General features: G+C 40.0%; 1 protein-coding gene and 1 pseudogene across 10 annotated transcripts in view; one reads left to right on the forward strand and one right to left on the reverse strand.

Moving 5' to 3' along the window:
* Nucleotides 1-13840, reverse strand: part of ARHGAP29 (Rho GTPase activating protein 29) — an 80621-nt gene extending 66781 nt beyond the window's left edge. For 2 of the 9 annotated variants that reach the window (XM_080656818.1, XM_080656820.1), the window contains exon 1: nt 13647-13822. In XM_080656818.1, the coding sequence (XP_080512944.1) occupies nt 13647-13659 (13 nt within the window). In that variant the 5' untranslated portion in view covers nt 13660-13822. Of the gene's footprint in view, nt 1-1429; nt 1634-13646 lie in introns of those variants that run through there. The other 7 variants (XM_080656815.1, XM_080656816.1, XM_080656819.1 and 4 more) reach the window with 7 other exon arrangements.
* Nucleotides 13841-16409: 2569 nt separating this feature from the next.
* LOC308241117 (high mobility group protein B1-like) lies at nt 16410-17509 on the forward strand (annotated as a pseudogene). Its single transcript has 2 exons — nt 16410-16436; nt 16942-17509. The product of its transcript is annotated as a high mobility group protein B1-like (transcript).
* Nucleotides 17510-23629: the final 6120 nt, after the last annotated feature.

Genomic DNA, 23629 nt, shown 5'->3' on the forward strand with positions numbered 1-23629 from the left:
CCCAAATATCTGTACTTAATAGTTCCCATCTTACTCTTTCTACCTCAGGGGGAAAAAAACTGCCAGTTATTTCAGAAATCTGCTATTTCAGCACAATTTCTGATTTGGTAAGAATTTAACTTAAAAACTCTAAGTAAATCAGAAATATTCAATCTAGAGGTCTTTAATTCTATTTTTAAAAGGCACTCTCCACAAAAAGAGAATAGGGGTATGTCAAAAGTTTTAGCAATAATATGCAAATAACTAATTTTAAAGAAAGGCATGCAATGCACATACACTTCATTCCTGTGCAACTGGAACGCAGCACGTTTAAAAAAGAGGAAGCTGCACAACCTCCCCCGCCTCCAGAATGTCTAGCATTCTTGGCAGGCAGGGCTCTGCCTTGACCAGCCCAAACTACCCAATGCCAAAGAGCACGTTCTCCACCCCAAGATTTAAAAACAGAGTGGGAAAAGGGAGCAAAAAGGGCGGCGAACATTGATAGTGAGGGACACGAGATATCGTCACGGAGATAGCTGGAGAAGGGGAAGGGGCACTCAGCTCCCTCCTTTACCAGCGAACAGTCCTGCCCTCCGAAAAAGTATGAGCCCAATTTCTTTTTGAGAAAGACAGTTAAAAAAAAAAAAAAGATTAACATGGAGACGCGAGGCTCCTTAGGCACTAGGGCTCCGGCTTGAAAAGTCCCAGACTTGAGCTCATCCAACAAAAAGAAATTTTAAAAAACAAAAGCCAAAAATACCATCAAGCCCCAAACACATCCACAACGGAATGGGGAAAAATCACTGAGACAGAACGAAACACCCGCGCCTCAGCCCAAAAGACAGACGAGTTAAACAATGCCCCACGGAAATCCTAAACTATCTCAGGAATGAGACCCAGTTGAAGTGAGGGCTGCTGTCAGGGCAGGTGGGAGCAGGACGAGATCACAAAAAGCAAGACCGGAGACCAGACTGTAACGGTCAAGAGCACAGATTCTGAAGCAAACTGCCTGGGCTGAAATCCGCACTCTGCCAATTGCCAGTCTGAATATTCCGGCAGTTTTTAACCTGTTTCCCCGTGTGAAAAACGAGTGAAGTAATCTCGGACCTGCCGTGAGAATTAAAGAACTTAAATGTGGAGCGCGCTCTTAGAACAGGATGCGGACGGTGGGACCAGCCGAGTTTACTTCTAAGATCATCGTCACCATCCGCTCGGGGCCACCGCGCGCGCCCTCAGGCTCCAACGCCCCAGGAGCCGCGCGCCCCTCCTCACGGCCCGACCCCTCCCCGAAGAACCAGGAGCCCCGCGGACTCCGGCCCAGCCTCCAACTCAGACCGCAGGGCCTCCGCTCGGGGCCACCGCGTGGACCGCCTGGACCCTCGACCGCAGCTCGCGGGCGGCCACCGTGAGTGACCCCAGCCCGGAGCGGCAGCCACCGCCCAAAACTCACCGCGGCGCTCCATCCCGTATCCCGGATGCGGACGCCCGCCCAACACTCACGGCCGCCGGCGACGTCGCCGGCGAGGGCTGGAGCTCGTCGTCCTCATCTCCCAAGACCCGCGGACCTCGGCCAAGTCACCGCCGCCCTGCAACCACCACCACCACCGCCGCCGCCGCCGCGCTGGCCGCCGCCGCCGCCCGCCCCCCCCCCCCCGGCTTTGCTCCTCCCGCCGGACTCGTCCCGCCCTCTCGGGCCCAGCCCATTGGTCAGCACCTCCGGGAGGCGGGGCTCGGCGCCCAGCTCTCGCGCACTGGACGCTGAATGTCAGCAGCACCCAAACCGGCAGACTGTCCCCAACATCACAACACGTGTCCGTCGCTCCGTGTGGCACGCTAGGAGGAGCGAACCTTCTAAACAAGTCACCTGATGGCTAGATCTGGCTAATGGGAGTTTCTCAAAGGGAGCAATCTACATTTTTTAGGAGGTACTTCTTTTGACCGCCTTGTTTCTCCCCCTCCAACTCCTTTAAGAAAACAAAAACAAAAACCAGGACCACACAAGTAAAGTGTAACACAGGCCTGGGGCTCAACTCCTTTTCAGAAGAATGAACTTCCTCAAAACCGGCCAACCACTGTGCCCTCTGTAGGGGAATACTTTCCACTTGGAACAGTGATTTTCAACCTTTTTTATTTTTTACCTTTTTATCTCATGGCACACATAAGCTAATTACTAAAATTCTGTGGCACACCAAAAATATGTATTTTTTGCCAATCTGATTAAAAAAAATAGGTATAATTTTGATTCATTCACACCAGATGGCTATTGTTGTGTTGGCTGTTGTCATTATTTTATTTGACAACCAAAGGGAAAAGAGGTCAGTCCCCCTGACTAAAATAGGTATTGCATGTTTTTAAAATTCTTGTGGCACACTAGTATGCCACAGCACAATGGTTGAAAATCGCTGATTTAGAACGATATTACTTTTTTCAACTGTACTCTCAAACTCACTCAAAATAAGAAAAATGTCTTTGAAAGATAAAATAAAGCAGCAGGGGCTAAAAGCACATAAGCTTCCATATCATACTACTCACTGGAACAAGCAATGTCATTTACCACAGTGCTGGAGCATTCCGAGAGAACTGGAGACACAGAGGGCATATGGGGAGGATGGCTGGATAGTAGTGGAGGCAGAGAGAAAAAATTATCACACGTGGGAGAAAGCAGAAAAAGACAAAAGTGTAAGGAAGAGAAACAGAAAAAAACAGGGCTGCAGGCACAGGGAGAGGCAAAACCAAGTAAGGCAAAAACAGGTGAAGGCAGAAAAAGAAAATAAGAATGAGAAATAAGAGAAAGGAAAGACTACCTAGTTACAGAGACATTTGAAAAAGGAAGTGAGCATGATAGAGCGAACAAGTGAAGTAGAGAGAGAGGGAGAAAATACTCATTGACAAAGAGATGAGGAACATCTTTCATATCTTTGAACTCTTATATGACAAACAATGGTAGGGAAATAAAGCAAATTTGGTCCTGCAAGTGCTACTTGGGAAAGATATATATGAAAATGCTGAGCTCCTTGGTTACTTTAGCTCCACACTACATTTTTACTCAACCCACACAAATTTACCTCTGCAAACCCCAAACACAACAGTACCAAGGACATACCACAGATACTCAGGAAACCTCAAAAACAACTGTTCTTCTAACTACACTTAAAAAGAAAAATGCACCATGGACTCTCACCATGGAAACTGATAATGCCCTGAACTGAAACTAAATAACTCTTCAGAGGTGATATCAGGAGATCCCAGGCCAAAGGGAGAGTGGGGGTGGGGGAGCAGTGCAACCCTGATTAAATGATAATTTAGATTTTCAGGAAGCAATATGAGAAAGTCACTCAACCTGAAACACCCCCTTACATTTATTTTTAAATATATTATTTTGTGTTACCTATCCAATATACCTCTTAATAGAGAGGATTGTGTTCCTTATTAAAGTAGAACTGGCAATGTCACTGACAATGTCTTCAACAAGGTCCTGATGGGGAGAAAAGGTATGTGGGGTGGAGGTAGTGGTGTGACAAGAAACAGAAAGGAACACACAGGAGGGAGGAAGAGAAAAATTAGTGAAAGAGAAACAAAGAAAGATGTGAGAAGGCAAGAAACAGTTGTGGAGAGGTGAAAAAGACAGAGGGAAAGAAGACCAAGAAAGATGCAGAGACAAGTGGAGGCAGAGAAAAAGAAAATAAGATGGAGACTGAACAAGAAGAGAGACAAAGTGAAATGATGCAGATAGAGACTGCCCAATGACAGAGAAATGGAAGAAGGACACTTCTCACACACAATTCTAGAGAAGTGAAGCCTATTAGGCCCCTAGGTTGTTACCTGAAAAAGATAAATATGAGAACCCAGGCTCCTTGATTACCTGGCCTCTACAATTATTTCACAGACTTAATTTTTTAAAACATACCCATTAAGCCTTTAACCTAGCTGTACTAAGATCTAGAGCACTAGAGATACTGGAGATACCTAACATCCAAATGTTCCTGGACACTCACCAGGGAAACCACTGATGACTAAACTGAAGGACACGAATGCGGATAGAGGAAAGGATTCTGAAGGTAGTGGCAGGGCAACTCTCAGTGAGCTTAACGGAGGAAAATCTGCCCCTCTGAGCTGCTCTGGGTTACTTTCAAAACCCTTCCCACTAGATCTACCTCTAAACCATCTCAAAACAGACAACTATTGTGCATAGGATGTGACACAAAGTAGGTCTTCAATGAACACTAGGTGGTTAATTTTAAGTAAGGTTTCTCAATCCCAATCTTCCTCTCAAATTTTTTAAAAAATACGTTAATTATCTGTCATCTCCATTCTTCTTCCTTAGTCAGGAGGATAGTGACATTTGGAAACATTTGAAAAAAATTATTAATCTCCCCACTTGCATTTTATTTATGATAATGTTATATCACACATATAAGTTACAAGTATGAAAAGCATGTTTTGCAATGATACCTTTCTGCAAGTCCAAAACTCTTGGTTAATAATTAAACAGTAAAGTATTTTTTAAAAAATAAAATCATCTGTATATATACTATAGAAATTCGACATCTTAAAATGTTATTCAACAAGCTGCAGAAAAAAATTGCTGAAGAAACATATAACTGAAAAGAAACTACTTGAGCTTTTTACCATTTTACATTATTATTGTCTCTAGTATTTCCTTCTCAAACAGAAATTCCTATGCTCTGTAACAGTGGTTGGCAAACTGTGGCTCGCGAGCCACACGTGGCAGCTCGCGAGCCGTAATTTGCCGACCACTGCTCTATAATGTTGCTCTTGAGTCAGCCATTCTGTGGAGCTTCAACTTATATATTGTTAAAATCTTCTTTTTCACATGTTCTCTGCAGTGTTAACACAGTATTGTCATTTTTACTAGGTAGGTGTCTTCATATTCCTGAAGCTCATTTTGTAGTTTAGGTAGCCTACTTTTCATTACAGAATATGGTCCTAAAAAAACGACTTACAATGCCTGGAGACATTTTTGGTTGTCTTAATTCAGGAAGAGGTTTTACTGACATCTAGTGGCTATACACCATGGATGCTGCTAAATATCCTACTTGCACAGAAAAGAAACCCTCCCAAAGAATTACCTAGCCCAAAATGGTCAATAGTCTCAAGGCTAAGAAACCCTGCTCTAGATCCAATTACCACTCTCTAAGCAATGCTGAAGACAGAGGATGCACTAAATTATAGCACAGGATGCACTCAGCAAAACCTAGGCTCAGCCATTTGATAGAGCAAACACAATTTATTAAATAAATTGCAAGAAAAATATAGAAAGAAAATCTGTAGATTAAAAAAAAAGCCTTAAACATATATACATATCAAATGCAAGAATAAATGAGACCAGACTTGCCCTTCTACTATGTTGTCTTCAGATATTGCCCTACAGGTAGCACAAAACTGTGATCCTTGAGAGAAGAGATCACAAATAAATGAGGTAAACACTACAATGGCCCCAACTTTCCACCTGGAGACACCCAGCCGTGGGCAAACTACGGCCCGCGGGCCGGATCCGGCCCGTTCGGCTGTTCTATCCGGCCCACGGAGCCGAAAGAGCAGAGGGTTCTCTTGCTCTCCCCTCCGCTCCTTTACTTTGAATGTATATTAGTTCACACAAACACTCCATCCATGCTTTTGTTCCGGCCCTCCGGTCCAGTTTAAGAACCCATTGTGGCCCTCGAGTCAAAAAGTTTGCCCACCCCTGGTAGACCACGGCACAGGAAGGGGAAAGTCATGCAAAGTGTGGTACTCTTGTTGAGACAGAGATCATAGTCCAGGGAGACTAGGGCAGCTGAAATCTGTAGAACAGAGTAACAGAGAGGAAGGAAGAAGACTCCAGAAATTTGCACAGGCAATTCCTTAATTCTCTTGCTGAATACAAAGCTGCACATGTGTAGGGAGAAATTCCACAAGAATGGTTAGCCATGGGAAATGTAACAGGACATTTCCCATGGTTCCCACAGGGCTGAGAGACCCCTTGAGCTTTCATCAGCCACACCAGGAGGGGAGACCTGTTGAACACTCAAGGAGAGATCCCAGAAAGGCATGTGTTAGTAGTACATCTAAAAGAGCCCTAATAAAAATGGCATTCTAGACTCACCCCAATGAAGCTTCAAAACAAGTCTCATTTTGTAAATTTCAATAATGTGTTGTAGCACTTACAACATATACTGAAGTAAAATGCATGACAATACCACAAAGTAAGAGAGGAGGGAAATGAAAGTATATAATAAGGTTCTTACATTATATGTGAAATAGCATAATATTTTTGAAGGTATCTATAATAATAAAAGCGTAATATGCTAATTAGACTGGACGTCCTTCCGAATGTCCTTCCTTCCTGACAAAGCTGCAGCGGGCAGGGGCCACGGCAGAGGCAGCAGAGGCCCCAGCCCCATGGGGGCGGGTGGGGGCCAGGGCCAAGACCCTTGCACGATTTTGTGAATTGGGCCTCTAGTACTATAATAAGTAGAAATATATAATAAAATCTTAAGAGGTACAGTAAGCAATAGAAGACATAAGTGGAATTTCAAAAAAATTAATCCAAAAGAAGAAAAGAAACAAAAACAGATAGACAAATTAAAAACAGCAAGATGGCCAAAACCGGTTTGGCTCAGTGGATAGAGCGTCAGCCTGTGGACTGAAAGATCCCAGGTTCAATTCCGGTCAAGGGCACGTAACTTGGCTGCGGGCACATCCCCAGTAGGGGGTGTGCAAGAGGCAGCTGATCGATGTTTCTCTCTCATCGATGTTTCTAACTCTCTATCCCTCTTCCTTCCTCTCTGTAAAAAATCAATAAGATATATTTTTAAAAAAAATAAAAACAGCAAGATGACAGATTTAAACCCAATCATATCAATATTTACATTAAATATAAATACACTAAACACACCTATGAAAAGTCAGAAATTGTCCAATTGTGTAAAAAAGTAAGACCCAACTACATACTGACTATAAGAAACAGCTTGGAATACAAAGATACAAATAGATTGAAAGTAAAACAACAGAAAAAGATGTACCATGCAAAGATGAATCAAAAAATTAGAAATAGTTCTATTATATCAGAGGAGTTTTACCAAAGATAAAGAGTAACATTTCATAATGATATATAAGTCAATTCATTATAAAGACTTAATCCTAAAAGTGTAATAGTGCTCTAAAATATATGAGGCAAAAACTGACAGAAGTGTCAGAAAAAAACAGATAAATCCAATATAGTTAAGATTTCAACAATCATCTCTCAGTAACTGATAGAACAGATAGCAGAAAATTTGTAAGGATATATAGGATATAGAAGATTCAAACAATATTATCAGCCATCTGATAGACATGTACAGAAAATTCTACCTAGCAACAGCAAAATACATATTCTTTTCAAACAAACATAAAATATTCACTAAGACCATATATGGGACCATACATACAGTAAGTCTCAATAAATTTAGGAGGATTGAAATCATACAGTAGATGTTCTGACCCAAACAAAATTAAATTTGGAATAAATAACAATAAAATAATTGGGAAATCCCTAAATATTTATAAATTATAAAATATATTCTTAAATAATCCATGTGTCAAGTTTCCACAAGGGAAATCTGAAAATATTTTGAACTGAATGAAAATGAAAACACATTTCAAGTGTATAAGTTACACAGTGAAAGCAGTGGTTAGAGAAATATACAGCTTTAGATTTTTTGTTAAAAAGAAGGGTCTAAAATTAGTGATCTAAGCTTCCACTTTAATAAGCTAGTGAACAAAGAACAATTTAAACACAAAAGAAGTAAAAGAAAGGAAACAATGATAAGAGTAGAAACCAATGATATAAAAAACAGACAACAGAGAAAAATCGACATAACTAAAAGCTGGTTCTTTGAAAGAAATCATTTAAAGACATACATATTTAGCTAGACTGATAAAAAAGTAAGAAGAGAAAACAAATTACTAATATCATTAATGAAAAAAGGGACATCAGTACAGACCCTACAGATATTAAAAGAATAACAAGACAATGTTATAAACAACTTTGCCAATAAATTCAACAACTCAGATGAAATGGAAGAATTTCTTAAATGACACAAATGACCAAATCTAACACAAGAAATAGAAAATCTGAATAACCTTATATGTATTAAAAAAATTGAAAATGTCTCAGAAAGAAAACTGCAGACCCAGATGGCCTCACTGATGAAATCTATTGAATCAGATAAAATAATCCTACAAAAACTCTCAAAAAATAAAGACAGGAACATTTTTCAACTCATTTTCTGAGGTCAACATTACCCTTATTCTGAAACTAGACAAAGACATTATCAGAAAAATATACCAAATTTCTCGACATAGTATTAGCAAGTCAAATCCAACAATATATAAAAAGGATATTGCATTATGACCAAAAAGAGTTTGTCCCCAGAATGCAAGCTTCCTTTACTATTCAATAGGGAAAAAAAAGGGGGGGGGGTGAATCTTCTCAATACATACAGAAAAAACATCTGACAAAATTCCACACCCATTCATGATTGAAGCAGTCAGCAAAGTAGGAGTAGAAAAGAATTCCTTCAACCTGATAAAAGGCATCTACCAAAAATCGACAGCTCAGTTAATGATGAAAGACAATGTTTTCCCCTTAAGATCAGGATCAATAATGTTACTGAAGGTCTTAGCCAGTATAATAAAACAAGGGAAAAAATAAAACACATACAGATTGAAAGGGAAGAAGTAAAACACTTTATTCTAAGGTGACATGTTTGTATACCTAGAAAATCCTAAGAGACCTATAAATAAGTTTATCAAAACTGGGGATGGGGTTGTACTGATATTTGAATGACATACAAATGAACATAGCAAGGTCACAGACTACAAGGCCAATATACCACAATCAACTTTATTTCTATATAACAACAAACAATTGGACAATACAATTTTAGAAACTAATACTATTTACAATAACATCAAAAAATACTTTTAGAAATAAATTTAATAAAATATGTACAAGATCCTAAATTTAAAACTACAAAAAAACTAGTGCAAGGTAAAGAACTGAATAAATCAACAAGTAAGTATACCATGTTCATGGATTGGAGGATTCAATACTGTTAAGACTTTAATTTCCCTCAAATTCATTTATAATTTCAAGCAATCTCAAATAAATCCCTCCTGAATTTGTATAGAAATTGACAGGCCAAGTCTAAAATGTACATGAATATGTAAAAGATATTCCATATTCTTTTACATTATAGAGCAGTGGTCGGCAAAAGAACAGCCAAAACAATTCTGAAAAAAAAACACAAATCATAGGATTTACACTGCCTGATTTCAAGATTTAGTACAGAGTTACAGTAATCAAGACAGTGTGATATTGGTATAAAGAGAAACACAGACCAACAGAATATAATAGAGTCCAGAAATAGACCCACATATATACAGTGAATTGATTTTCAAGAGGTACCAAAGTAATTCAATCAGAGAAAGGCAGTCAAATGGTGCTAAACCACATATGAGAAAAAAATGACCCTCAACTTACTTCAAGCATACCCCAAAATTGTATCACAGACCTAAATATAAAACTTAAAACTACCAATTCTTTAAATTCAGGAGTCAGAAGGGGCAGCTGCACACCCCCCCTTTTTTTATTGTTGATAGCATTACAGTTGTCCCCCATTTTCCATCCCTTTGCCTCCTCCACCCAACCCACTATGTTCTTTGGCTATTTTTATAAATAAAAGCTTTGACAGAACACAACCATGTCCAATCACTTATGTATTGTCAATAACTATTTTTGAGCTACAACAGCAGAGCTGAGTAATTGAATTGCTACAGCATGTAAGCCTAAAATATTTACAATCTGGTCCATGTTTTCTTTTAGAAGGATACCTCTTCTAAAAGAAAACATGGGAGGAAATCTAGGGAACAATTTCTCAGACACAAAAAGTAAGAACCATAAGAAAACATTAGTAAACTGGACTTCATCAAAATTTAAAATTTCTCTTAGAAAGACACTATTAAGAAATGAAATACAAGCCACAAATTGGGGGGAAATATCTGACAAAGGACTTGTATCCAAATTGTATCAAGAACTCTTACAACTAGATAACAGGAAAACAAACAACCCAATAAGTTGATGAGTAAAAGATATAAGCAGACACTTTGCAAAAGAAGATACACAACTGGGCAATAAGCATATGAAATAGTGTTCAACATCATTAGTATCTAGGAAATGCAAATTTAAACTCAGTGAGGTACCATTATTAAATGTCTACTAAAATTCTTCATTTTAGCTAAACTGAAATACTAAATTTGGGGCAGGATGAAGAGCAACTAAAATTCTCACACATTGCTGCTACACAAGGTACACAACCACTTTGGAGAACAACCTGGCAGTTTCTTATGCAGTTAAACATACATTTACCATACAACCCAGCAATTCTACTCTTTTGAAATGAAAACATACATTCGTCCAAAAACTTGTACACTGGGTAGAAAATGTTTCAGTCCTCACACTGGCAAGAAATAGAACTTTGGCAGTCAAATGGTGCTAAATAACTTGACATCATGCTATAGGTACAGTAGGAAATTATAAACAAGCAAACAAAATAGTCTTCAAAGCAGGATGTACATAGCAACTTTTTTCATGATAGAAAAAAAATGCAACAACTCAAATGTCCATCAACACATAAATGGGTAAACAAATTGTGATATGGCCTTACAATGGAATACTACTTAATAAATATCCACGATATATCAAAAACCATAGATGAATCTCAAACACATTATGCTAAACAAAAGAAGCCAGACACAAAAGAATATATACTGCATTATTTCATTTACATGAAATTCTAAAAAAGATGGAACATAATCTTTAGTAACAGAAAACCTCAATAGTTGCCTGGGGGCAGGGATTATGGGGGGTGGGAGTGGGAAAGAGCTCCATAATAAGCATGAGGGAACTTTTTGGAGTGATAGAAATGTTCTGTATCTTGATTTGGTGGTGATTACATGGGTGTATACATTTGTCAAAACTCACTCTAAGTACATATGCAAAAATTTGTTATGCTGGTGCTCAATGAATATTACATAAACTATAAGTAAAAGTGTAAGAGATTCCTTTTGAATAGTTCCTCAAATTCAACTTCCTTCCATAATACTTTAAAAAATATTTTCCATCCTCTACCTTAGAAAGGAAGATTGTGGTATTTGAAAACTTTCACAGTGACAAATACTGAAACATTTTTTACGAAAAAGAAAAATTCTTATCTAGGGAGGCAGTATCATCAAATGGCTCTTTTGCTTATAGAGCAATAATAAAGACAAAGAAGAGAAAAATCCTCATCATAACAAAATGAGTCCCTAACCTTCCTTTTAAACTTCCTTGTTTCATTACATGTGAATGTGTCTTTATGTGTTGTGGGTCATCATCATGCTATAGGTAAGGTAGGAAAGTATCAACAAAGCAAACAAAATAGTCTTCAAAGCAGAATCATGGAAGCTGATCAATGACATCCTGGTATACATTAGACATAACTAACAATTCTGGCCAGAAGGACTCTTCTACCTTCCGTGCTTATTAAAGTCATTTTCTTAACTTCAGTCTCATACAAAACATCACCTCTTCTAAGAAGCCTTTTCATTCTCTCCACTGAAAAGAAATCATCCCCCTACTTTCCCAATGAACATTCAACATACATTTCTTGGGTAACCCAAGATATTATGTCTTGGGTCCTATTTATTCAGATTGTCTACTTCTACCCAAGAGACTGAAAGGTTCCACAGGATCCTAACATAGAATGGGATCACACTAAATTGTCTGAGTGAATGCTGAAATGAATCACCAATACAAATCCTTCCACGGTGCCTCCTGGGTATGAGTTTTGTTCAACATACAACATAACCCCGGGACCAACAGCAATGGTTGCAGAAGTCCAAATTCCTAGCTAAAGGGCCTTTACAGAAGGCCCTGATCATTTAGGTGGATGTTCTATTTTAGAGAGGTGGGCAGAGTGAGAATGACCAGCCATCACAGATTCCTGAACAGTGCTTTCCTCGTCTCAGCCAAAGTTCTATTTCTTGCCAATGTGGGGACTGAAACATTTTTACCCAGGCCTATCACTTTTCTCCGAGTTCACTCTTAAACTCTTCTCAGAATTAGAAGACTAGAGCTATTTGAACCATAAAAGCTAATGAAACATAAGCGTCAAGATTCCTCACTTGCACAGTTCCTACAGTCAGGAAGCATTTCTAAGTACGCATTTCTGGCACACTGCCTAAAGAAATCTCTGAAGAAAGAGATCTAAATCTCCAAGACTGTCGTAGTATTTGTTGACTTCTTTATTCATTCTAAATATTCACTGTCATAACTAACTTAAGATTATTTTTCGTGAAAAGGAAACCCCCTCACCAAATCTGAATAGGAGGAAAGAAAAGGGTAAATGTGGAACCAATAGCTCCTTGGCTATTTCAGTTACACTTAAGTCTTGGAACTTTCACAAAGCACCACCTAACTTCCCCCAAAAGATCCACAGTCAGAAGACAGGATATCAAAAATCAAAAAAACTCAATGTGTAGAGGAAGGGGGTGATGATAAAGAAACGTCACTTTTGTCTCTAATGAAAGGTAGGAGTGAAAAAGCAAGACAGACTCTGGACATGTCAGAGGGTCTCAAAGCAAGGAGAGTCCCTGGCTACTCTCAGGCCCAAGGAGAGCCGTCCAGAGAACGAGGTTTGGATCATGAGGTCCTGGGACGGTTAAGGAAACAAACGCACAGGATACTCTGTCCTGGTAGTAGCTGCAATCCTCCGCGGGTCAATTCCTATTTTGCAAAGCACAGGACTTGCTCTTGGGCTAAGGCTGGGAAATGGTAGATACAGGCTGGCGGCGGGGGTGGTGAGGGGTGGGGAAGGGACAGCTACGGGGAGAAGAGAGAGAAGTGGGGGTAGAAGGGGAGGGTATGGAGAAAGCGACATGGATGCACCAGAGGCGGGGGGGCACTCGGACAGAAAGGGAATGAGAATGATTTTCCACCTTTAGTGCGCCCCCCACCCCGCAGATGTTAAACAGTCAAGGCCTAGGTGAAGAGAAGTGATTTTTTTTAAAAGGTAAATATGGATCAAGAGATGTCTGTTATTTTACCTAAGTCTTTGCATTTGTCGGAATGAAATTTCGGAAAACGCCACCAAACTTCCAAAAAGATCCCAAGTGAGGAAGGCGAATGTGAAGACCCAGTGGGGGAAAGGGGAAAGGAGCCCGCATTCCGATGGAGGCGGAGGAAGGCGTGTGGCCAGAAAAGGGAGAGGGGCTGCAGAAAGCTCGGCGGAACCTGGAATGGGATGAAAGTCCGCCAGCGAGTCTCTCCCGGCGGCCACGTCGCTTAACTCCGGACACCCATCCGGGGTCCGCAGAGTGCGCTAGGCGACGGCTCGCGCCCTCCCGACTTCTCCGCTCCGGCCACTCCTGGCGCACCCATTGCTCGGGTCGAACCCCTCCCCGAAGGACTAGGAGCCCCAAGGACCACGGCCCGGCTCCCAGCGCAGACCGCAGCCGCACCGCTTCCGCTCAGAGCCACCGCGTGGGCCGCCCGGACCTTGGACCGCACCTCGCGGCCGGCCACCACGCGTGACCCCAGCCCCGAGCCGCAGCCGCGGCCGAAGCAAGCGCCGCCGACCCACACCTACCGCAGCGCTCCATCTCGCGTCCCGGACGCGGACGCCGGCCCGACACTCACGGCCGTCGCCGCCGCCGCCGAGGGCTGGAGCTCGCAGACCCCATCCCCCCACAACCCGCGGACACTCGGCCAAGCCGCCGCCGCCCCTGCAGCCACCGCCACTACCGCGCTGTCCGCCGCCGCCCCGCCCCCTGGCCTCGCTCCTCCCGCCCTGCCTCGCCCCGCCCCTGGAGCCCAGCCCATTGGCCCACGCGCAGAGGGGGCGGGGCTGGGCGCCCAGAAGCAGGTGGGGCGGTTTCTGGCTCTGGCAAGCTGGGAGGCCGGCTGTCAATAGCACGGGAGCCCGCAGACTGTCCCCAACACCAGAGGTGTTGGCCAGACTGTGCGGTTTGCCGCAGGACCAGCGAAGCGAACCTTAGAAACAAGTCACCTTTTGCACCCTCCAGCAGGGAGCAGGTCTTCTGCCCTTGTTTAAGTGGAGATTTCCCTGGTGGACACTTTGAATTCCTTCTAGGAATCTGGTCTTCAACTTTTGTCTGCCTTCTTCCCCCACCCTTATGGAACAAAACTAGATTTCGTGCTTAACTTTAAAACTGCCCACCTGCTGCTGGGCGCCAGGCAATCTGTCTTACACTGATTGTCATTTTCAGAAACTAAATTATCCCAACTATTATGGCTTATAGAAGTTGCTCAATAAATACTAGTTGAATTTCCCCCTAACTGTGCTACTTGCTACTTACCATTAAATGCTCCCCTAAGTAATGGCATTCACACAACAACCAAAATTAAAGCATTTATCTAGAAGTTGGATCATACAACATATATTTAAAAAGTACAGCGTTTCTCTTGAATAATTAGAGTATATATTATAATACACCCAATCTACCAAGAATACCCTTCCTGTCATCTATGCTGAGACATAGCAGGCACTCCATAAGTTTTAGTTGAGTAAATGGGTAAAACTTTGGGAAGGGAATTTGGAAAAGTTCCTCAATCTCAACCTCCCCTTAACTTTTTTTCAAAATATATTAAACATCTGCCATATTCTCCATTCTCTTTTTTTTTCAAATATACTTTTATTGATTTTAGAGAGAGAGAGGAAGGGAGAAGGAGAGAGAGAAACATCAATGAGATAGAACTATCCATCAGCTGTCTCCTGCCTGCCCCTCTACTGGGGATCAAGCCTGCAAGCCCAGCATGTGCCCTGACCAAGAATCAAACCGCAATCACTGGGTGCACAAGATGATGCTCAATCAACTGAGCCACACCAGCCAGGGCATCCACTCTTCTTTTTTCACTCTGGAAGAATATGATATTTGAAAACAGAGAAAGATGGCAATTCATTTTTGCAAAATAAATACAATTATTAACTGAGAAAGAATGACTATCAAAAATAGGTTATTTGAGACAGGTGGCTCATGTGTTTGGTAAAGAAAAGAAAGAATTAAGGGCAATTCGGGCACTAAATTCTATTAACCGTGTCCCAGCACATGCCCTTATGCACCAATTTGTTTTTTACATATAAATATTTATTGTTTAAAATGGCTCAAGAGCATAGCTTTGAAGGACAAAGAATCACAAACAAACTAAAATCTTTCCATGATAGAGCTAATAGTGCCTTTGCTAAAGCCTTCCTCTTCTCCTCACTGAATATCAATCATCCCATTTGACATTGGTACATACAATCCTATTCTTGTGGCACTTGTGGTTCTCATAAGTATTTTATTTGGTAGCATTTATTTATACTAATTAGATTGTGAAGTCTACAGTATTATGTTGCATAGGTATATGTCTGGTATAGAAGGGCTAAGTATTTTCTGGAGAAATGTTGAGGAAATGACCAGTAAGCCAAGAAATAAAAAATCCTTCAAGATATGTTGGTTTTGGTTTTGTTTTTACCATAAGCTCTGCTCAACTTGTTGAACAGGTGAAACCAAATGCAATGGCTTCAAAACCACTTGCCTAAGGCAAAGCCTGTCCCAAGTACCCTGTGACCTGAGGTGAAGGGATTGATAATGCAGTCAGGTGCTCCACACAGACAGTAGAGATTGGAGCCCAAAAGGAGAGTTCAGTGGATGAGTGCTCTTCCTCTCAGCCACACTTAAGTGATAGTCTGTTTCGGAGAGTGCAACATCATCCACCAGACCAATTTTACTCATTGTTCAAATATTTACTGAGTACCTCCAATGGGCCAGGCATTGTTCTAAGCACTGGAATTATACTAGTGAACTTGAAATCCATTCTCAGGCTCTCCTCAACCATGATTAAATGCCTTGGAGAGGAGTTGAAATAATGAAATCAGGTAAGGGTGGCCCAAAGGCAGGTAGGCTCCCCATCACTGTAGCGGCCTTTAACCCTTGCTGCTGGAGCATTTAAAAAGAATCACAGAGAGCCCGACAGGCCACACTGAGTACAAAGACACCAGATTCCAAACTGGACAAAACTCACCAAGCAGGTTATTAATCTTGATTCCATGATGCTAGTAATTGAGAAACAAGAAATCAATTCAGACCACATACTGAAAATAAATGTGAAAGACATTGCAAACATCCAATACTTTGGTGTTGTCATGAGGAGAGAGGAAATGAAGGCTGAAAAAAAGAAGAAGAAAAACTCAATTGAGTGTATGGATATGATATCATACTAATTTCATGTTTGGATTAACATATTAAATTTCAAACCCCAGCTGTTTTTGTTTTGTTGTTTTTGTTATCTTAAGCTCTCTGTAAGACATTTGATAACATCAATCTCTGTGCTTGAGTCACTATGTACCATGATCCTACTTAGTGTTTTAACACGTGTAGGTAAACTCTCCCAATGGTTGGTGCAAAATGATACTATTGGCTTAAAATTTGAATTATTGATATTGTTGTGAATGAAGAGATGATAATGATAATGATGACAGCAATAATAACTAGCCTTCCATGGACAGCCATTGCAGTGCATTGAGCTCTATAGTGACAGTGCTGGGGCAAGTGCGAGCTGGACGGGCACTGGGCAACTACTGTGTGCTTACTGAGGAAAAGTAATTAAATGTGGCCAAAGGAGATCCTTAAGAAGCCGAGAGGCAGCCGAAACCGGTTTGGCTCAGTGGATAGAGCGTCGGCCTGCGGACTGAAAGGTCCCGGGTTCGATTCCGGTCAAGGGCATGTACCTTGGTTGCGGGCACATCCTCAGTGGGAGGTGTGCAGGAGGCAGCTGATCGATGTTTCTCTCTCATCGATGTTTCTAGCTCTCTATCCCTCTCCCTTCCTCTCTGTGAAATATCAATAAAATATATTTAAAAAAAAAAAAAAAAAAAAAAGAAGCCGAGAGGCAAAATGTCATCCTATGCTTTCTTTGTGCAAACTTTCTGGGAGGAGCACAAGAAGTAGCATCCAGATGCTGCAATCAACTTCTTTGAGTTTTCTAAGAAGTGCTCAGAGAGGTGGAAGACCATGTGCTAAGGAGAAAGGGAAATATGAACACGTGGCAAAGGCAAACAAAGCCCGTTATGAAAGAAAAATGAAAACATATCCCTCCTAAAGGGGAAACAAAAAGAAATTAAAGGATCCCAATGCACCCAAGAGGCCTCCTTTGGCCTTTTTCTTGTTTTGTTTTGAGTATCCCCCAAAATCAAAGGAGAGCATCCAGGCCTATCCATTGGTGATATTGCAAAGAAGCTGGTAGAAATGTGGACTCACACTGCTGCAGATGACAAGCAGCCTGAGAAAGGAAGGCTGCTGAGCTAAAGGAGAAATATAGAAAGAATACTGCTGCAAAAAAAAGGAGTCATCAAAGCTGAAAAAAAGCAAGAAAAAGAAGGAACAGGAGGAAGACGAGGAAGATGAAGAGGAGGAAAAGGAGAAGGATGAGGAAGAGGGGGCGGAGTAAGAGATGGAGGAGGAGAGGAGAAAGAAGAACAAAAGGAGGAGGAGAAGGAGGGGAAGGAGAAGGAGAAGGAGGAGAAGGAGAAGGAGAAGGAGAAAGAGAAGGAGGAGAAGAAGTTGTTGGTTTTATGGACGTCTTTTTTTCTTGTTTATAAAGCATTTAATCTCCCTGTACACAACTCACTCCTTTTAAAGAAAAAAAAAATTGAAATTTAAGGCTGTGTAAGATTTGTTTTTAAACTGTACAGTGTCTTTTTTGTATAGTTAACACGCTATCCTATGTGTCTTTAGATAGCCCTGTCCTGATGGAATTTTCAGTAGCCACTAACCTTGCCTGGTACAGTGTAGGGGTGGTAAATTGACATGGAGATTTAAAGTAGGTTCTTGTTGGTGCACAGTGCAATTAGTTATATATGGGGAGGGTAGTTTATTTGTCTTTAGTTGTCTCTGATACAGCTTATACAAAATAATTGTTCTGTTAATTAAAGAAGACATATGTAATACTTTCAACAATAAGGAATTTAAATAAAAAAAAACACAAAAATAAATAAATACCACTCTGTAATTGCAAAAAAAAAAAAGTTGCAGCTATTTTGTTGACATTCTGAATGCTTCTAAGTAAACACAATATTTTTATTTTAAAAAAATAGCCTTCCATGGTTTGCTCTGTGCTAGATACTATCTTAATTATTCTTTATATTTAGTGAGTCACAACAGCTCTATGAGGTATTAGTATCATCCCCATTATACAAATGAAAAACTTCAGCAGAGATCAAAAGTTCAATAGTTTCTGTTAGACTTAAAGAAAATTAGTGTTAAGATGAAGATAAGTTTGACCATACTTTTCTTAGGAAAACTTCCTGGAGAATCACTCCTCTTATTCGTTCTCTGCCTCTCTGGCCTTCTTGCTGTTCCCCACATGTGCCAGGGGGTCTCTTGCCTTTGCTATTCCATCTGCCTGGGATGGGCTCTTCCCCTATATCTATGTGACTTGTTCTTTGTTCCCTTCCAGCCTCTCCTCAAATGCTCCATACCACTGACATGTTCCGCTCCGTAGAAAACAGCATTTCCTCTCTTTGCTTCTCCCTATCTTCCTTGCCCTGCTTTAAATGTTGCCACCTCACTTACCATTCTATTGGCTTGGAATAGTTATTAGTGTATTTGTATATTTTTTATCTTTCCACACCAGTGTGAAAATGTTAGCTATGTGATAGAAAGGACTCTGCCTGTTTTGTTCACCATTGTACTTGGAAAAGAACTTGGCATTAATCAATAAACAAAAAGGTTTAAAGAAAATAACAGTAAATATGCCTAAATACTAAATTTATCTTTTAAAAGGATTGGTTTGTTAATATTTTCAAAATTTTAATCAGATAAAAGGCCCATATTGCTTTGTTTGACAAAGATTTTACATCAGCTGCTTGTAACCAACATAATGCATGCCAAGTTTAATTACTTCACCCAATCTTTACCTGCAAAAACCATAAATAACTCTAGGATCTTAAATTATTTCCTTCCTTCTCTTAAGTGAGGAGTAAACATTTTCTGCTATTGTTTTTCTTTCATTTATTCTATAAAATGCTAATTAGATAAGAAAGCAAATATAGCCACCACTCAACTGTGTATTTTATTCAATGAATGACAGTATGCTGAGGGGGGGTACATTTTGTCATTTGGTCCTCATGAAAACTTCATGAGATGGGAAGATGAGATCTGTTTTTCACCAAGAAAATACCATAATTTTCAGAGTCAGAGGGATGTTAGAGCTTATCTACGCCATGCTTCTTTATTTTATAAGGAAAGTTTAGCCATCTTTCCCAGAAATCACAGTTAGTGCTTGGCCTAATTAGACGGGAACAAAGACTAGGGGTCTTTTCACACTAATTGATAGACTAAGGTCTTCAAATGACAGTGAGTTTATGAAGTTAGACCAGTGCACCTATCTGTATCATTCTTAGTTTAATGTGTAAATAAGTTCTACTAACATCTTTAAATATGAAATTTGTACTACAAATTTACTTCTATTATTTTGGAGTTCTGACATATTAAGTTAGTAAAAAATAATGGCCCCTAAAAAAATGGGTGGCTTAACATGGAACCAAAGACAAGTTGGTTTGCTTTTGAAGTAGAAAGTTGTCCTGAAGCATTCTGGAACACATGCCCAGAGTACAGCCTTTCTCTTAGGGAAAAAGCTGGCTGGCATTAGGAAGGAATAGAGCTCAATGGAAACATTGCTAATCTCTTTCTTTATCTACCCACTGAACAAATATTGCTGAACCCTGAGAAACAATGCTACCACTAGGGACTTTAATGAGTGTTTATCTTTCTAACTGCATATTTATATAGGGGTGGCTGCCTGTGGCATGCTTGCCAGAGGATTGGGAAGTGACTGCTTGTAAAAAGTTGAAAAATATTTAGTTTTACAAACCTGTTTCAGCAAAGTTTCCTCTTAAGTTCATTCAAGAGGACATTACATTCCACAGTATCAAAAGAACTATTATTATCCAATCATTGAGATACCTAGATTTAAATGATTGTATTCTGAAGTTATTCTAATACCTGACAATGTAAGGCTAAACCAGAAGAATAAAATACAGGAAAAATAGTACTATGAATTAATAACCCTATAAGATTGGTGCCTCAAAATGTCGATAAAATTTTGCTTCAAAGATCTTGAAAAATATTATCACTGCTTGATTGACATCCTTGGCCATGGATGGATTTGACATCCTTATTTTGCTTGATGACATATTCAGTTTAAGATGTTCATGAGTGTAATTAATTTCATCTGGGAGCTACATGGTACTAGATTATATGAGGTCACAAGCATAACTATATATCCTACTAACCAAAAGACTGATGAAATATCTCTTATGTAACATCACTGAAACCATCAGCTTAGTACATGCAGGGTGGAGAACAGATGAACTGGCAAGCAAGGCATCAAGACAATAAGTAGCCCTGCTTAGAAGTTAGCCTGAGTTGGGCTGCAAAATGAAATTTCTTTAGATCTATTCTGTGAGTAGATAAAGACAATACTCTTAGTTGAAATGAACAAGATCAAGACAGCCTCTAATTACTTGCTTCTGGCTAATGAGTAAGAACCGGGTGTGTGTGTGTGTATGTGTGTGTGTGTGTGTGTGTGTGTAAAAAAGAGTTTCATACTGGAAAAATGACTCAAAGAAAAGATAAAACAAGCTTACCAAGAAAACAGAATTTAAGGAAATGAGTAGATCGGTAGATAAGAGGTCTAGATGTACATCTTGGAGTTATTTACAGACTGAAAAAGTAGAAGCTTAGAATATGGGTCAAGGAACAGTGGATTCTAGAAGGACTTTCTGAAGATGTTTCACAGAAAAGTGGTATCTCAATCTATACAAACTTTTCTGAACACCAGCAAGTCTCTGAAATGGAGCTGCATATGCTAACAGGAATGTTGTATTTGTGAATCAGTGTTTGAAATGCTCTGAAAACTGAAGGGGCTGCAGGGTTTTGGTAGTGGGGGCAGGGAAGGACTATGGGGAGAAAGAAAATGTAAAGGAGATGGAGACCTCTAAGAAATTTTCTTGAGAACAAGGTAGATCACTGATTAATCAGACAAGGTACTCTGAGCTGAATTGTGTCCCCTCAAAATTAACATGTTAAAGGCCTAACCCCACTACCTCAGAATTTGACTGTATTTGGAGATAGCGTCTTTAAAGAGGTACTTAAATTAAAATGAGGTAATTAGTGTGGGCTCTAATCCAAAGTGACTGGTGTCCTTATAAGAAGAGAAGATTAGGACACAGATACACACAGACCCTGTGAAGGCACAGGGAGAAGACAGTCGTCTATCTACAAGCCAAGAGAATCCTCAGAAGAAACCATCCATGCCAACACCTTGATTTCAGACTTTTAGCTTCCGGGATACTGAATTATTTTGAAAAAATAAATTTCTGTTAAGCCACTCAGTCTGGTATTTTGTTATGACAGCAAACACACAATACCAGTTAAGTTCTAGGCATAAAATAGTACCACTACTGGGTTCTAGTTGGACCCAAGACCATTTTCTTCACCCACTCCATAGAAATATTAATTAAATCCAAGTCTGGCTGAAAATTGCCATTCTCCAAATCTTTAAGTGGGGCATTTTGTCTTCATAATATTCACAAGTTTCAATGAGTCAATATCACTCCTACTCTGGGGTGTGGGCCCGGATGCAGCATCATATCCATTGTAATATTGTCATTAAAATCAAAAGGCAGGGTGTTTACAAAACTGGTGTCATGTAAGTGTTTTCAGTGGGAGGCGGCTGATTGGTTTCTGCTCAGAGTAGAAGGGATGCTTTGGTGTCTTCATTTGTACCAACACAGGAGGAATTAAATTGAAAATTTTAAGAATAGTATTGCTGCTACTACCATTAGTATTGGTGGCTAGTTAATAATAATAAGCCCATCACAATTCTTGGTTCACTAATAAGAGCTCAATAAGCATTAATTTACTTTTCTATTATTTTTGGTTCTATAGCATTTCACAGGGTACTAAACTCTATCATATATATAGATTACTTCAATTTATCTTCAAGACAAGTTGTGGAATATGAATTATTGTTATCATTCTCATTCAGATTTCTCACAAGAAACTGTATCTCAATAAGAGTAAGCTACTTACCCAAAGTTGTCCAACAAGTTAATAGCAGAGATTGAACTTTAAGTGAGGTCACCTGTCTCTTCAAGCAGGACTCTTTCCAATGCACTCCCCAGATCTAAATAGTCCTATTACACACTGTAAGTTTCCAATAATCTACTTTGGTCAAGGAATGACATTTTTTGTATTCATTAAATATTCTAGGTAACAAAGAGTTTTGATATTTATCATACAGATTGTACCTATCCTACAAACAATCCATGAATAAACATACAAATGGGCAGAAGAGGAGAATGTCCCCCAAACCCCTTTAGTAAGTTATTTCTTCTACCAATGGCCTTGGTTCAGAATTTCTAATGAGTGAGGGCTTTAAAAAAAAAACAACACAAAACGAAAACAAAAAACACTTAGAACATTCTCACATAGAGTTCCAGCTACAAATACCTAGGGATAGATCAGTACCCAGTACTAATCTTTAGATATTTTGTAGTGTATTTATTTTGTAATACATATAATACATTTTTGGAGAGGTCTGTATATGTGTGTGGGGTGAGGAGGCAATAACATTGTTTCTTTATGCTAGACCTACAAGCAAACTTTTGGAATACAATCCATTCATTGGATAGGGACTCCTTAAAAGTTAAGAATTTTCAAAGAATTTGTTTATGATCCTCTCAAACAAATCGTTCTATGATTCAGAAGACTCTTCAAGAATTTTGCAATGTCTCTAAATTATTATTGTGACACATGTAACATAACCCAATGATATGTGCCCTATAGATGAAGAGAAGAATCCTATCTAATAAAGATGGAATATGCAAATTGACCATAACTCCGTGACAAAGATGGCGGCACCCACAGCTAATAAGGAGGGAATATGCAAATTGAGGCAGCAAGGCAAGAGGCGGAAGGCGGCTCTGGCCGGAGAGAAGGCGGTGCCGGCAGCCAGGGGAAGGAAGGCCTATTCTTGCACGAATCTTTGTGCATCAGGCCTCTAGTTCATTAATAAGAGACGGGAAGATGACAAAGTGTTAATGACATTACACAGGTATTGCTATGTTATTAGAAATTCTATCAGAATCCTTGATAGCACTGGAATAAGGTCCAGCATATGTATTGATTGATGGCTCATCCTAACTCCTCCTTAGAGAAGGAAGATGATAGAAGCCCCACTCAGAGATGTTGGCTTCTGGTGACAGAGAACCAATTATTAGTTGTGATATACAAAGGTGTTAAAATAGAGATTGAAAACTCAAGACCCCAGAGGGAGGGGCAAACAGAGAGCTAGACTCCCAGCAGGAAGGAATTTTTTCTTACTTTGCTCTAGACCACTGAGGCAGGGTGACTAACCAGGTATCCCAATTTGCCTCAGGCCATTTCAGTTAATACCTGTTCAGGCATAATTATTAACAGAGCCTCCTCTCACTTTCAAAAGTGTGTCAATTTGAACAATACAGTGTAAAGGCACTTCAGTCATGGGAAAACTTAGTCATAGTAT

This window comes from Plecotus auritus (assembly GCF_963455305.1).
Source record: "Plecotus auritus genome assembly, chromosome: 2".
NCBI lineage: Eukaryota > Metazoa > Chordata > Mammalia > Chiroptera > Vespertilionidae > Plecotus > Plecotus auritus.